The sequence below is a fragment of the Lepisma saccharinum genome, chromosome 4, assembly GCF_977018435.1.
Source record: "Lepisma saccharinum chromosome 4, izLepSacc3.1, whole genome shotgun sequence".
Classification (NCBI taxonomy): domain Eukaryota; kingdom Metazoa; phylum Arthropoda; class Insecta; order Zygentoma; family Lepismatidae; genus Lepisma; species Lepisma saccharinum.
In genome coordinates this window covers 114,257,193-114,273,303 of record NC_139232.1, presented here as the reverse complement: position 1 = coordinate 114,273,303, position 16,111 = coordinate 114,257,193, and the positions used below count along the sequence as shown (strand labels likewise).

Sequence of the window (16,111 nt, the reverse complement as noted above, 5' to 3'; positions counted from 1 at the left end):
TCACCAGTGTTTTGAATGATCAGCTTATCACCGGCACTCACGTCGAAAACGGTAAGATCTTCGTCTTCGTGTATTTCATATACGTTGCGCGTTTCGTTCCAACGTGCCAGAGGAATGTTTCCTGCTTTCTGGACACCACGATTCGATATCAAGGTCATGGTGGGAACGCTAGCTTTTCTACCGTGAGACCAGTACGAAAATTCATTTATCTGAATCGTGCCATCGAGGAGAAACTTGTAGTACGGATGATAAGGATGTAACATGTACAGTTTGTTACCTTCGACGAACGTGGAGATTCTCTGTTGATTGGGTACGCTGTTGATTTCGATGGCTTGCAGAGAATGCAGTTTAGCGAATTTAGTATCGACGCTAACGAGGTTGCTGTGAAGCTGTCCCAGTGTATTTTGTACGGGCAACAAATGTTCGACGATGGTATTTGTTACTGTAGAAAATGACGGTTTGATTTTCACTTCCACGTTCAACTGCTTGAAGTTTTCGATGAGTTCTTGCAACTTGACACCGAAAGAGGCCAGCGTCGATTCCTGCGTGGATTCCAGCACTCCAACTTGATCTCTGATGTTGACGACGATACTCTGAAGGTTCTCGACTTGATTCAATTTCGAACTTTTCTCGGTGAGATCGTTCACGATGCTTCGCATCTCGGTAAACTGCGTGTGAAGGTCTGCGACGCTCTGCGAAGTGGGCAGCGTCGACACCAGCAAAGCAAGTTCGTCTCGAATCTGTTCCACGTTCGCCGTTTCCGTTTCCAGTCGTTTCAGCATACGTGATATGTTCCTTTTTAAAGCGTGTAATTCTTTGGAGGTGGGGAGATTAGCCACCCTACTCTCGAGATCGCTCAACGAACTTTTAACGTCGCTCGATTCGGATAGTGCCGTCACCGCCGTTTTCAATTTTTCCAAATCTTCGCTCGAAGGTACACTCATCCGTAACGATTCCAAGTCGGCCTGTATGTTGTCCAGCACATGATGAAAATGAGCAAGATTCGTTTCGACGTTCAAATTTTCTAAATATTCGATCTTCTGCTGAACCGTGCTCAACGTGTCTTGTATGCTCGTCAACGCACTGGCTTCAGCGTGAATATTTTTAATTTCTTCGTTGATCAACTCCAGAGACGCCTGAAGCGTAGCGATGGTGGTTTGAATGTGTTCGAAATCTTGATAGGCTTCCAATTGAATTTTTATGTTCGCAACGCTTTTGCCGATGACCTGCAGTTCGTCCGACGATGGTAGGTTCGTCATGGTATCTTCCAAAGTCTGCAACTTGGATTTAATTTCTTCCAATGTACCGGTGAATTCTTCTTGTAATTTGGAAACAACGACGTGCAAGCGTTCTACATCAATATCCTTCACAACAGTTTGAAGTTCAGAAAAATTTTTTTCTATTGCGGAAGTTCGTTCTTCGATTTCGAGTTTTAATTTTTCCAAATCTTCATTTTTCGATTGAAATTGCTGTAATTTGGCCAAATCATTTTGAAGCGAATCCACGCTCAACTGTATATTTTGAACGTTGTCGTAAGAAGGTACGTCGACATAATTTTTTATGAGCGTTTTCAGTTCGGAATCGATTTTCAAAATAGGGTCGAGACATTGCGTTTGGAGCGTAGCGATCTCCGACTCTAAACTTTTGTTTAAGGTCTCCTGCAAAGCGATCAAATCGCTCCTCAACTTTTTAATTCGGACATCCAACATAAGAATCTCTTCTGCATGGTCTACACGCTTAGTGTTGCCGAAAATGTCGTTAGGCATTTTGGTTAACGGTTATTTATAATAGGATAGACGATTCGTAATTCTACGAAGAGAGGAACAAGTTTGTCGTAATCTCCGAGGAGTTCGACGTACAGGTAATCTCCTGCGGAAACATCGTACGTAATGTTAGAAAGCATCTTGTCGTGCTTGATTCGAAAAATGTTCTTGCCGGTAGATATTTTGATTTCGCCTACGTTTTCCGGATTCACGGTGATTTGAAGTTTTCCATCGATCGGAATTTTGTAAAAATGTAAATTGTTGTTGAAGACGTAAAACATCTTGCCCACATCGTCATCCAATTTCGTCCAAATGCTGTTAAGGTGAACAATCAGTAGACCGTTGAGTTTAGTTAACATGGAAGGTAGAAATTCATGATCTGTCGTCGCGCGATGTACAGCCTCCATGTTGGCTTGTTTTCGGAAACCAAAAAGATTCATATTATGCTGGTTATTTAAGAATACGGTCAAAGTTTTTTGTAATAACTGTCAGTGTTTTTTTTTTTTGTTTTTTTTTTGTTTTGTTTTTTTTTTTTGTTTGTTTTGTTTTTATGAATCTTCTGTTGAAGATGGGCACATGTTGCAGGTTTTGCTTTCTGCTAAGCGATAGTGCCCCCACGGCAGTGTGTGGATTCCACATTGGAGAACGCACCTCTTGTCGTCGTTGGGATCCAGGGCAATCTTCCTCACTTTGTTGGTGGTTAACACATGGTCGACGCTCTGGATGCGCTGTTCTGCTCTTAGAACCGACGACCCGGTCTTGAGGCAATCCACGAAGTCCTCGAATGTGAGATGCTCCCGAACCACCTGTCTGCCGACACCCTTGGCCTTCTTGGTAACGCTGCCCTCGGCTTTGATGGTATAGGCCTTGGCGCGAAGACCTGCAAACTCGAGAATCACGTCTCCGTCCTTCTCGTCTTTGAGTTTGCCAGGCACCTTTTTGTTGCGAGCCGGGATTCCGTACTGGTTCGGCTGGGGATAGCCCGAGGTGTCGAAGAGGTTAACCAAAGATGGAGCTGTGGCTATATCCCCGTATGCGTCGGCTGTGCGAACGTGGTACACCAAGCTGTCCGTGTCCGTGTAGAGAAGCGAGATGTTGTGGTCGTAGTGTGGACGTAATATGTCGTAGTACGTCTCGAACATGTGGAGCTTGCTCAGATCCAGAACAGTGGCTCCAACGTAGATGGGCTTGTTGAGCTTCACCACGCCTTGCTTCATGTGAATCAGAGCCAGCTGCTCGTTGTAGATTGTTCGAGACTTGAACAATGGACTTGCAACAAGCTGACGACATCGCTCTTTCCTCGTCACCAATTTTATGTCCACGCGATTCCGTACATTCTCCATGGTTTTGCCAAACACTGCATTATTCATAAGCTTGAAGAAATCCTTATCAAGCTCGGACGTGGCTGCGGTGCGGTGTTCGGTGTTGAGCTCGATATATGGACGCAACCATGGAGAATGCTCGAACTTGAGGATGCAGTGAACTGCATGGACTGTGACCCCTCGCTGCATCAACCACCGGAGATTCTTGTAGTGCAGGACGTAATTCTTCTTGGGCTCGAAATCCATGACGAGCTTCTTCTGGTTGGAATCGGGCGGACACTTGAACTCGGGTGCAGGGGGAAGATCGCAGAACGAATCCTGCAGCTTCTCGGGGAACTCAAGGTCCACCTCGGCGAAGAACCCATGTTTCGAATCGTCGAAACCTTCAACGTCGAAGTTGGAGGGATCGGCCCACTCGAACCCTCTAAAAGGGAGTGGCTGCATCATAGAGTGCCCGTACAAGTTATTCACGTCCGTGTGCATGATGTAGCTCGACGGTTGGGTGGAGTCATAGCCAGTAGCCATGTGATGGTTGTTGGCGCGCGCGTGCCGTTGCGACACCTGGGCCATTCCACCCCGCACGGCACGTTCCACAAACAGCATCATGTCCACGTCCGAAAGAAGCTCCAGCTCGATTTTCGTCACCAGAAGCATGGCTGACCACGCCAGTCCGGGGAGACTATAGAAGTAGGCGGGATCCAGGTGGTAGATCTTCATTGCGGTCGCCCGGAACGTCTGGAACACGTCGGCGAGGAGCGTCACATCAAGTTTGAGGTAGGCGTCGTGGTAGTCTCCGAGAGTTCGACAACCCAGCTCGTGCCACATGGACTGGGCGTGGTGATATTCTTCGTCGGTGATGTTCGAGCCTCGTAGCTGGCTGTAGAACTTCGCCTGGGGAGGTAGCGACGTCTCCGCAAACTTGGTAGAGTCGGTGATGTATTCGTAGGGGTAGACCCCCTTACGCCTGAAGAGACCGGGGTCCAAGTTTGGAAAATTCGCAGAGGTGATGCGCATTTGTTCGTTGCTCAGCTTTTTCGTCAGGGCATCGAGGCTGGCCGGGAGGAACCTCAGGGAGTCGAGGAAGCGAAGCTCGACGGTAGAGCCGGATTCTGGGATCGACACTCGCTTGCTCACACTGATGTAACGCTCCTCGTTCTGGGCCAGGACGTTAATTCGCATGTCGTTGTACCCAAGATGCTTGATCAGGTGGTGAAAGTCGTATCCCGAGCCATTGTGAAAAAACACAGGGATGAAGCGCGGGTCCCGGGCCAAGCGGTTACAGTCGTTGCACCAAGGACCAACATACCTACCATTAAAGTGATCGTGGTGTCGGACTTTACAGTTTTTGGTGGTGTACTCCTTGACGCAGACAGGGCAAGCAATGGCCTCGTCGTGTCTACGTTGATCGTCGGTGGACAGCGGGAGCATAGACTTGGGGGCCAACAGGAACTTTCTTATTTCGATGGCCTCGTCAACCATCCTCTCGAGGAAGTGTTTGGCTGCGTCGGGGCCACGGTACACATAAGGCTCGGGGGCGATGTGCAGGTCTCGTCGCACCACAACGTATGCGAAACTGGATGCCTCGTGGAGTTGGTAAGGGGTAGTGGAAGAAACTTCGGGATCGGGATCGCAAGTAGACAGGGGTTTGAGGAAGGCCTCGAAATCCGCGATGATGATAGCAGGGTGCTCCACCATGGCACCGTGCATGTGGAAACGCTCCACGGTGCCAGGTTTGGGCAAGTCTGCCACCCCCGGTTCGTTGGCATTGCAGTAGAGCTTGTGGCGAGCGAGCTTCTCGGCAGCAATGTTGGGACCTCTGATGCGTTGATAATCCACCCGTTCTCGATTACGAAATTTAGACAAGCACCTGGGACAAACTTCTATGTGGGTTTTGTCTTTGCTCAGCTGGCTCGAAACAAGTCTAGAGAGAGAACAGATGAGGGTGTAGTGATGGTGAGTTTCATCTTTGATGAGCAGAAGGTGAATTTTCTGCGCACCATCGTCGTTTACGCCGCTCACCCGGATGGGGTACACCACATTTTCGTCGATGAGACCATAAACGTTAATGACCAACCGAGGGTTGTGTGTACGGGTCTCGAACTTGCGAATATCCGAAAGCGCCACCGGATAGTCGATTCCAGCCATCGCATCTTCCAGCTCTGGCTCGTAGGGTAGGTAGTGGTTAACTCGGTGTGGTTGTTTTTTCCGGTCGACAGGGTGCAACGCTGCAAGCACCGACCAGAGAAAGCACTTGGCGTCACTGTTCTGAATGTTCAGGACGGCCTTCTTTGCCTCAATTGCTTTTGGTAAGGGGACGTAGCTGGAGGCGGAGAGAGGCACAAACTTGCAAAGTTTGACGCGCAGTTCGTGAGGCTCACCACACAGCGAACCCCCCGAGCCCTTGGCTTGATGTTCCTCCTGCTTTGCCACCAGCTCCTCGGCAAACTTGTTGTAGATGACCTCTAGGTTTTCGACATCCGCCAGATGTAGCGTCTTCGCCTTGGTGTTGTGGCAGAAGCTGTAAATTTCGTCAGACGGCTTCTTGTACCGGCAACGTAGCGATGCGTAGAATTTGATGGAGTGCGTTGCAAGCGCATCGCCGAGGATGGAAATAATTTGGGCTTGCACGTTCTCCAAAAAGCTACGCACGTCGCATGAGTCCTCCGAAGTAAGGGGAAAGTCCTCTAACAAGCGCTCGAAAGCAGACTGGCTCGCTTTTATCGCAGGCTTGACGCGTTTGGCGGGTGGTGCATTGATGGAGGCTGCTTCTGCCTTCCTCTTGGTGGAGGTCGAAGGCTGGGCCCCAGATGTATTTTTGCTTAGACAAATAAGCTTATGCTTCTTGGCATACGCAATTGTAATATGTTTATTGCATCCGGAACACAGTTCGGTGGCAGCCAAATGCTTGCCTGGCACGCAGGTGCGACAATGTCTTGCAAAATTTTTGCTTGATATGGTTGTTTTGCACACAGGGCAACTTTTCATGGAGCGCATTTTTTTCGGGGTATGTTTATTTATATGTGATCGGTTGGTGGCAGAGTGTTGTCTTCCTCAAATATGTGCTTTAATGAACCCTATAAAAAAATTAAAAAAATATATAAGAAAAATATAATTGTAGATAGAAAAAAATAAATATTGTATGCATGTGTAATTCTATTTAGCTTATTTTTGCTAGACACAAATCTTCTTCAGATTTTATTGCCCACTAATATATTTTTCTACCAATCTAATAGAGGTGTGAAACTATGAAAATGTTCTGAGACAATCTTCTCTAGAACATTCTTCCCCCCAAAGCTAATGTTAACAACCTGTTGTAACCTAAGCATCGTGTGTATTGCATCCGGCGAAGCCACGCTAACGCCCAAGCAGCTCGCTATTATGTACCTGCACGCTCCGGATGTGCTGACGATCTTCCATCCCAGCTCGCTGTTGTGTGCCTGCATGCTCCAGATATCTAATAATCTTCGGGCATCTCGCCCGCTCTGAAACAAAATATAAACAAAACAAATTGTATACACCCAAGCAACCCGCTATTATGTACTTACACACTCCAGATGTTGGGGGTAGGTGTACTGACGAGACTTGCCGTTGTGTAACTTTCGTCGTCCCAAGGCCTACGTATTGTTGATAGCACACGCAGAGAGGAGAGGGAGCAAAATTGTAGTTTTTCTAGATGTGTTTGCGCCATAATACAAAAATAATAAGAGGCGCCAGCGCGTGCACGTGTGTGTGTGGCACATCGTTCCCGAGAGAGGTTTACAAAAGTCACGATATACAAACATTAGTGTCCCCGGGACTTGGAAGATTACGATAAAGTGCATTCGTACTTCAAAAATGAGAAAATGCATTATTTACTCATCACGCTGTGTCAGCGCAACGAATAAATACGCGAAACGTAATCTACCGATAGGCGCGCGCGCGCGTGTGTGGCACATCGTTCCCGAGAGAGGTTTACAAAAGCCGTGTCCGGATTGGCAAGCGCTCCATCCCATTCTTCCCCGTTGCTCTCGCGTGCACTCGAAGTCGCGTCCAAGTCGTCCGAATCTGCATGTCCCCTTGTAGTACGGCTGTCACTTTTCCCGCCAGGTGTCAGCCCGAACTTCACCCACCGCGCTCTGGGGCGCAAACAAACATGACAATGATTTCCACCTAACTACTCACATTAAAAATATAACACGCTATTTCATCATTTACGTTTTCTGCATTCAGTATTATCGAAAAAATATTAAAATATAACTGAGTTTTACATCCTCTAATCAGTAAATGTTGTCTGTACAAAGTGAAAGTTAGAATATGGCTGCCAAGCGCAGCGTCACAGCGAGTTCAAGCGTGCATCTGTCGCGCCTCTCTGCTCTTCCCTCCGACTCCACGTCTACCGCAAATTCGGACAACAGAGATTGGCTGAGTCCCGGATGGAACAGCGCTCTAGGTGACATCTGCTGCTGATTCGGACGCAACCCTGGCCACTTCTATTAGTCAGTGTTGCCAACTCCCATTTGTAGGTTAGCTTCGCCTGTAAAATATCACATGATGAAATATTCTTCAGGTAAGTTGGCAACATTGAACCGCAATTGATGTTACCAGTGTTGTCAACTTCTATTTGTAGGTTAGCTTCGCCTGTAAAATATCACATGGTGAAATATTCTTCAGGTGAGTTGGCAACATTGAACCGCAATTGATGTTACCAGTGTTGTCAACTTCTATTTGTAGGTTAGCTTCGCCTGTAAAATATCACATGGTGAAATATTCTTGAGGTGAGTTGGCAACACTGGCAACATCAATTGATGGCACTTAACCCGTGCACCTCCACTAGTCAGTGTTGCCAACTCCCATTTGTAGGTTAGCTTCGCCTGTAAAATAACATGTGGTGAAATATTCTTGGGGGTGAGTTGGCAACACTGAACCGCAATTGATGGCACTCAACCCGTGCACCTCCACTAGTCAGTGTTGCCAACTCCCATTCGTAGGTTATCTTTGCTTGTAAAATATCACATGGTGAAATATTCTTGGGGTGAGTTGGCAACACTGATCGCCAATTGATGGCGCTCAACTGAGCTGATTACACTAATCAGTGTTGCCAACTCTTATTCATAGGTTAGCTTCGCCTGTAAAATATCACATGGTGAAATATTCTTGAGGCGAGTTGGCAACACTGAACGCCAATTGATGTTGCAGAACCCGTGCACCTCCACTAATCAGTGTTGCCAACTCCCATTTGTAGGTTAGCTTCGCTTGTAAAATATCACATGGTGAAATATTCTTGGGGTGAGTTGGCAACACTGCAAGAAAGCCTCAAGCGTTGCCAGCTCCTTGCTTGAGGTTAGGTTATACCCAAAAACAAAAACCTTGGTGATTTTTTCGAGTGAGGAGTTGGCAACACTGCGAGCGCCACCGAGCGCCATTTTCGGTTGCAGAACCGGGGCCACTGCTCTACTCTGTAGGTTAGCTTCGCCTGTAAAATATCACATGGTGAAATATTCTTGAGGTGAGTTGGCAACACTAAACCGCAATTGATGTTGCCAGTGTTGCCAACTCCCATTTGTAGGTTAGCTTCGCCTGTAAAATATCACATGGTGAAATATTCTTGGGGTGAGCTGGCAACACTGCGAGAAAATGAGGCTCATGCCTTACGAGAGAAATCCATTAAGGCGAGCCTCACCGAGCCTCATTTTCGGTTGCAGAACCCGGCCCACTGCTCTACTCAGAACAGTTCTTGACAATGAACGACGGAGGAAATTTTCTTCTTCACGATGAGCAACGTCGACGCCAAAGGAAGGGATGCCTTAACATCATCGTCGTCTTTTTGTGTTCATGGAACATTCACACTCCGCGCCGTCTTACTTTCCGTGCAAGTGTCGCAACCCAAACAGTGATTCAGCCAAGGTCGATTGATCTGGGGCAGGATTCGTGAAAGTGTCCCGCACCCATTTATATCGAGGAAGGAAAAGTAAAAAAATCTGCATGGAAAATAAAATAGAATTCTCTCAATCCGTTTGCTTTGTTAGTGTCCTTTGCAGAACCATCTATCTGACAGACGGAAGATTGTTGCAAGATATCTTGAAGTTGATTAAGTAAATTTGAGTTCGAAATTCTTGTACAATTAACAATTCTTCGTACATTAGTGTATCCCGTAACATTTGTGACTTGTGTTTGTAGATGCATTTCGAGTCGGAGTATGTGAAACGGCAAATGTAAACTCCACACCTTAAATACGTTAAATATATATACCGTTTAATTGAATTGAATCAGAGTTGTTTTTTTTAATAAATTGGAATCGCACAGACCCTGTAAATTGTTAATATATTTGTGTGTATATGGACGGTGAAAGGAGGTAATATGTAAGGGAGAATTCACACCGAAGAAACACGCGACATACAACACAAAACACGTGTTGCTTGTAAGCCAACACTCAGTAATCAATGCAACCTTTCGAACCGAAGAGACACGGCAAGATGCACGTGTCGCGTGTCGCTTACGTGTCTCTCGGAGTGTTACGTTTTCTCAATACCGTGCACCGTGTTGCTTCAGTTTGTTGTTCGCGCATGCGCAGCGAATGCTTCATTCCAACGAGCTGTATTTAGACTCTAGAAGAGAGCCCAACCGGCATTATGTTTGATCCTCTAATTTGTTGATATAATAAAGTATCGATATGTACAATGTTTTAAGATTTAAACACAACGTTCATTTCGCTTTATCAAGTTTTTTGATGCAGTTATCTATCGGCTGTAATTTGCCTTCAACATCGTGAAAAGAGGCCGTGTTCTGGCCATTTACCTGACTGCTTTTATTTGAAAAAGTCAGCTTATGGAGGCACTTTAGTCCAAAATATATTAGTCAACATGGTAAAGTACTCTAGTGCATTGTTTTTCAATCAGCGGGCCGCGACCCGATACCGTGCCCTCGTATCAACTATACTGAGCACCGAAATGCTCTGCTGAATCTGGTTGACAACTATCATAATCCCAATATCATAAATTATTTGAGTTGTGAGTTCTCGTTTTTTAAGTCCATTTTATGCACAATAGACTAATCAGAACTGGATCTGACCGGTGCCTCCCCGGTTATCGAACCCGGGATCACTTAATTACAAGGAGACGACGTTACCACTTTGTCTTCCATATTTTTATATTTGAAAACAATCCTACACACGTAATCAAACTATTATACTCTTATGATTATGCTAGAATTTATTTATCAATATTTAATTTCATAGGTACATGTTAATTCATGCATAAAATCTTCAATACTGTAAAGATTTATGAGGAAAATTCTTCGGCTAAGGGCATTGACTTAAAAAGAATACCGTGACATGGTTTCAAGAAGGTTGAGAACCATTTCTCTATTGTTTAGGTATTCGCTTTATTCAGGCTGAAAGGTCTACCGTATACAGTTTGAGGTCAGTGCATATTATTTCTCAGTTTTCTCGTGCACAACATGTCTCTCCCAAGTGTCAATAACTTGCACAAATTTTACAACGCAATTTACATGTAACAATGTCTCTTGTTACGTTATTTTCGGGTGACTAATAAACTGATTGATGCAATTATATCGGTACCATCATGCAAACTGAGCAAAGAAACCAAGTGTCGCTTGCCGAGTGCATCTTGTCTCTTCGGTGTGAAATACTCGTGTCGCGTGTTGCATGTCGCATGTTGCGTGTCGCGTGTTTCTTCGGTGTGAATTCTCCCTTAGGCTGAAATAGACAAACATCTGCTTGTAGCCTTGAATTTTTGGAACGTTTGCCTTGAAAACCGGGGATTATGCTTGAATTTTATCAAGGTCCTAGAGTAGCCTCCATGTAGAGTGTAGTCATCTGTGTGCCGATTTCAACTATTAACTGTATTGCAATGCTCATTTTCTGTTTGCATATTTTCGTATAATTTCCTTCATCTGTGTATTTATAATTGCAAACCAAGTAATTTTCAACATAAGTTCTTTGTATTGGCAGGTGTTATAGATTTTATCACACGAAGTCTTCTTCGTATTCTGTCTGTTTTTCCTTCTGCCATAAGATTTTCTCATCTTCCTTCTGTCGTTTACTCTTTTCTCTTTAATATATTTCTTTGTGTCTCTTTTTCTTAATCTCTATTAATTCTATCTCTATTTCATGTACTTTGTATCGTTGTCCCTGTTTCTTAACCCTTCGCTGTCTCTTTCTGCATCTCACACTGCACATATCTTGCCATCCTACACCTTTGTCTTTTTCTTTCCACGTACTTTCTTGCTGGATACTTACTCCATTGCACTTCTCTCTCCCTCTCGGGGTAACCCTTTCGAAAGGCACCAATGTCAACCTAACTTCCAACTAGTAGACCCTTGTTTGAGTTGGTTTTTTAAGTCCACTTTATGCACAGTAAGGCTAATCAGGACTGGACCTACGGTTTAAAGTGGGATCCGAACCACCGTGCCGTGCCATGTGCCTCCACCGGGTATCGAACCCGGGACCCCTTGATTACAAGGCGACGACGCTACCACTGCACCATCGGGGAGGCCCTAGTAGACCCTTGTAACTGAAGTCTTGCAGGCTAGCAAGACTCTGGCGATTAGATTCACACCAGGGTTGTTTAAGATCCAGAAATTTTAGATCAATTCAATTCCGGACTGGGAGAGAAAATCAGCAAGCGTAAATGTGTTCTACACAGTGTATAACCTTTTCATATTTAAAGCATTTCAATTCGGCCCAGGAACCTTTTTTCCGGATCAATTTAAATACGGTCCAGGTACCTTTTTCAGGAAGAATTAAAATACGGTCCTGGAAGTTTTTTCAATAAAACATTACGCAACTTTACAGGACAATTCTCTCTGTAGTTAGTTGTCCTGTATACAGTTAAATTGTACTGGGTGTGGGTCCAGTCGCCAGAGTCTTGCTAGCCTGCAAGATTTTAGTATCATACGTCCGTACTTAAGCTTAGTACCCCTTTACAGCCTCAGCTTTTATCCTAGATATGGAATTTTTATCCTCGGAGACCGCATAGTCTTAGTTGTTGGTAAGCAGTGTAAGTTGAAGAAATTGATTTGATTTGATTTTTAGTTTTAAGGCTAATCAGTACTGGATCTACAGTTTAAAGTGGGATCCGAACCACTATGTGCCTCCATCCGGTATCGAACCCCAGCCCCTTTATTACAAGGCGATGACGTTTTAGAAATTTAATGAAAATGTTTTGAACATATATATATATTTTCATTCTTAGAATCCTGTAGTCAGTTTTATTTCAGTTAAGTGGTTTATCACCGTGTCGTCCCATGGCAAAAATAGCTTAGTCGTGAGTTTTCCATAATTTAAAAATATAAATTCAATTAACCAATCAGTATGTGAATATGTGTGTGCGTGTGTGTGTGCGCGCATCTATCTTCTTACATCATGTTCCATCCTCTCTTCTTCCTAAAATCAACTAATCCTACTTTACTAAACTTTAAGCCCATTGATTCTGAAAGCAAAATATATTTTCAATTTACCTCCATAAGGACTTCTGAATTCATCGTCAAGAAATGTTGGTTTCGTTTGAGGATTGTTTATTTTCGGAAGAGATGGCCGCTGGTTCCTGAAATCAGGCAGAATCTGATGTCGGTAACCTGCAGAAGTGACATGAAATCTAAATTAGTTCATCTTAAAAATTTAACTATTTATTTACGTATTACCTTATATAAAATATGCACAGTTATATGCTACTTTCAATGAGACATTCAAAATTAATTTCCCAGTTTAAATCAACACGCTCATACATTTACGTTCGTATAATAGGAAATGATCTATGTCAGTTGTTTCATAGTTGTAATGAAGGTACTATACTGGATTTCCAGATGTAGGGGAGACCGGGGGAAGTTGCCCATAGGGGTGAGTTGACAAAGTCCATTTTATTTCCACCAGTCAAGAGTTGGCAACATTGCAGGTTACTGTGGATATGTGTCATCTCTAGAACCAACTCACAACTAAGAAGTTGAGTGTCTTGTTCACAAAGTTTCTAGTGCATGACATATAACATCAATTCCTACTTGCGAAGCAAATTTTCTCAACTCTATATTCTTTCTTATACGTTTTCAAAGCAAGCACTTTATGCTAAGGCTATCCAGAAGTCTATGGTAAATTGTACCGATACTACATTCGGATACTTTGTAAAACTGCAATGTTTAGCAGCCATGACCAGAAAGTCCAATATGGCGATCGGGGTGAATTGACAATAGGAAGGAAGGGGCTAGTTGACAATAATGGAGGTCTATTGAGAAAATTGTTCTTCAATTAATTGTTTCATCAGAAACATCATAGCATATAGACACATTGTTCGTAATAATATATCTAGACTCTCGCTAATCCGCCCTCTCAATAGTCCGGCCCACATCCGGCCTGTAGTCACTCAAGCAGAAATGACGCGCACAACAATGAATTATCGTGTTCAACAATGTTGTTAGTTAAAAATGTTAAACAATGCTATACATACGTACAGTATTTGAAATTGTGACTTTCTTACAGTAAAGTTCAGTACATACTATGGCTTCTAAAAGGAAACACGTTACGCTTGACCTCAAGCAGAAACTCGAAATTTTAGGTAAGTTGAACCGAGGCTCTTCACAGAAAGCCATTGCTATTGAGTCCGTAATTTCCGATCCTCTCCATAATCCGGCACTTCCGCGAATCCGGCACCCATATGTGCAAGGAATGGCCGGATTAGCGAGAGTCTAGTGTATTAGGTTAGGATTATAGGACAGTATATTGCATTTGTATTTGTGATATAACAATAAAAATAGACACTGGGTAAAAAATTCAGTAAACACTTTTGTAAACTTTTTTTTAAAGTTTGGAACATTTATATCTCATGTTATACTGTTCATTTGAAAACATTTTTGTAATCCGTAATTTTTAAGGCAGTATATAGTTTGAAATAAAATATTCCAAACTCCAAACCATGTATGGGGAAGAATTACACATATTGTCAACTGACCCCGCACTCTGTTTAGTCAACTCACCCCATATACTGGGTGAATTGACAATACCGACACGCTTCGAAAAAACAAGCAATAACTTTACAAGTTTTAGCATCATGGTGTAATAAAAATTCACGCAGGTCAAGGAAACTACAGGTATTGCTCGTAGCATTTCATCAATAGTAGATAGTAATTTTTAAGAGCTGCAGAAATTTAAACATAAAAACATGCTCAAGTCACCCCGTTCACCCCTATACAGGTATATTGATTTATAGTTTTGGTTTACTATTTGTGTTAGTTATAATGATACCTAAATAATAATAATTTAGTTTTGTCCATAACTTTTTATGTATGTGATACGCTGATCCACGATAGGCATTCATATCCTAACTTACACCAACTCTTCTAGCATGAGCGGTTTAATCAAATTCAAACTATAGTATGATCTGTATTTAATAGTATAATCTAATTTTAATGTATAGTATTTAAACTTTAATATAATACTAGGTTAATCCCTGAAATTGCAATCAAATATGTTCTGGATTTACCGAAAGTTTTGTTCAAACTACGTTTGACGTACTACACCTAGATCCATTCTTTGCACACATAAAGTGAAATAATAAGGACAGCGAATGAAAATGGTGTAAGCCAACATCTTCGTGGTATTGACGTCCTGGTATAGTTATGGGAACCAGTACATAAGCGTATACTTTCAAAAATATGCGGATGGAGGAGAACATATTCCATTTGTCCCACTTTCTTCTTTATCTCATCAATAAATGTGAAATACTTATTGAAAACTAGACAAACGGTGTAATGTCGCAGTTTATGCATAAATACATAATATAAACGTAAAATATGTAATACACCTCAAATTATGTAACATGAAATTCACATAAATAGTTTGTAACTTAGTCATTATCCTATTTTTGCCCTTGTTTTGCATACATACAAAGGAAAAAAATATGTTATCACATAAAAATATGGGCCCTACTTATGCAGACGCTAAGATACTTATGAGTTCTCGGAGAGACAATACTTGCACTATTTATTGTTATAATAAAGTTTATATAAGAACTCATAAGCTTAAGATTAGCAGAATGACAATTGTTCCCACGAATTATAGCAAGTAAACCATGAAATTGATGTGATTTTTCTTTCTTTACAATATCACTTATTCCAATTCAACACGCAAGAGAGAGACACATTACAATTACGTGTATATAACGTAACTTAAACATTGCAACGTCCAAGAAATATGATACATTATCTGCTATATGAGAAGAACAGAACTTAATTATTGTAATATTACCTTGTCCATATACAAGTGAAGTGGATACCATCATAAACAGGAATGGCAGGAGCGTCATATTTCACAACAAATCTGCAAGAAATAAGAAAGAGGAACTGCTTTTGAAAATATGTCAACGTAATTAATGATTCATTTGATTGATTTCGTTCATTATCCACTTTTGGCTAATCGCGAAAATGTGTATTAGTAATGATATGATGAAAGTAATGAACGAACATTCACCAAGAACAGCCATGCCCAGGCCGGGATTCGAATCCGGCACCCTTGGAGCCGTAGCGCGCTATTATAAGCACTCCACCACTGAGGTCTGCTCACTTTTGCTTGTGACTGTCCATAAAACGGAATACACTTTGTGAATTTAGAGCACAATCTCGCTTTCGCAAGACGAACTCCTTATAACTTACCTTTCGTGGTTTCTCGACAAACTCGCTTTAAAAAATGGTTGCGTGAAGTTGAGGTTAAAGAGCAAAGAAGAGAATCGTTAGATCCCAATTTAAAGGAGTCTCTCGGAAGTGAATGGGGTCCGTTTTCCGGTTTTCGTGACAAGGATTAGCGTCAGTTTCCTGTTGACTAGTGGTGTATGTTAGGAAAACCCACGTTCAAAGAACCGTGTAGAGTCAATAGCCACAGGTAATGCATTGACTTTTCAGAAAAATTACCGTGACTGGATACCGGTCGCGAAGGTCTATTGGTTAGCACCGCAAATAAGAATTTATACAGAATTTTCCATTTCGGGGTTTTAGTCTAAATTTAGATCCAAAATGTTCAGAAATTAGGTCTGTATGAATGACTTT

General features: G+C 42.8%; 1 protein-coding gene across 3 annotated transcripts in view; it reads right to left on the bottom strand.

Annotated features, from left to right (window-relative positions):
• LOC145986802 (uncharacterized) overlaps positions 1–16,111 on the bottom strand; it is an 84,888-nt gene that overhangs the window by 30,334 nt on the left and 38,443 nt on the right. For 2 of the 3 annotated variants that reach the window (XM_083121243.1, XM_083121244.1), the window contains exons 2-3: positions 15,318–15,389; positions 12,542–12,658 (exon numbers count right to left, since the gene is read on the bottom strand). In XM_083121243.1, the coding sequence (XP_082977369.1) occupies positions 12,542–12,658; positions 15,318–15,375 (175 nt within the window). In that variant the 5' untranslated portion in view covers positions 15,376–15,389. Of the gene's footprint in view, positions 1–12,541; positions 12,659–15,317; positions 15,390–15,721; positions 15,812–16,111 lie in introns of those variants that run through there. The other variant, XM_083121242.1, reaches the window with a different exon arrangement.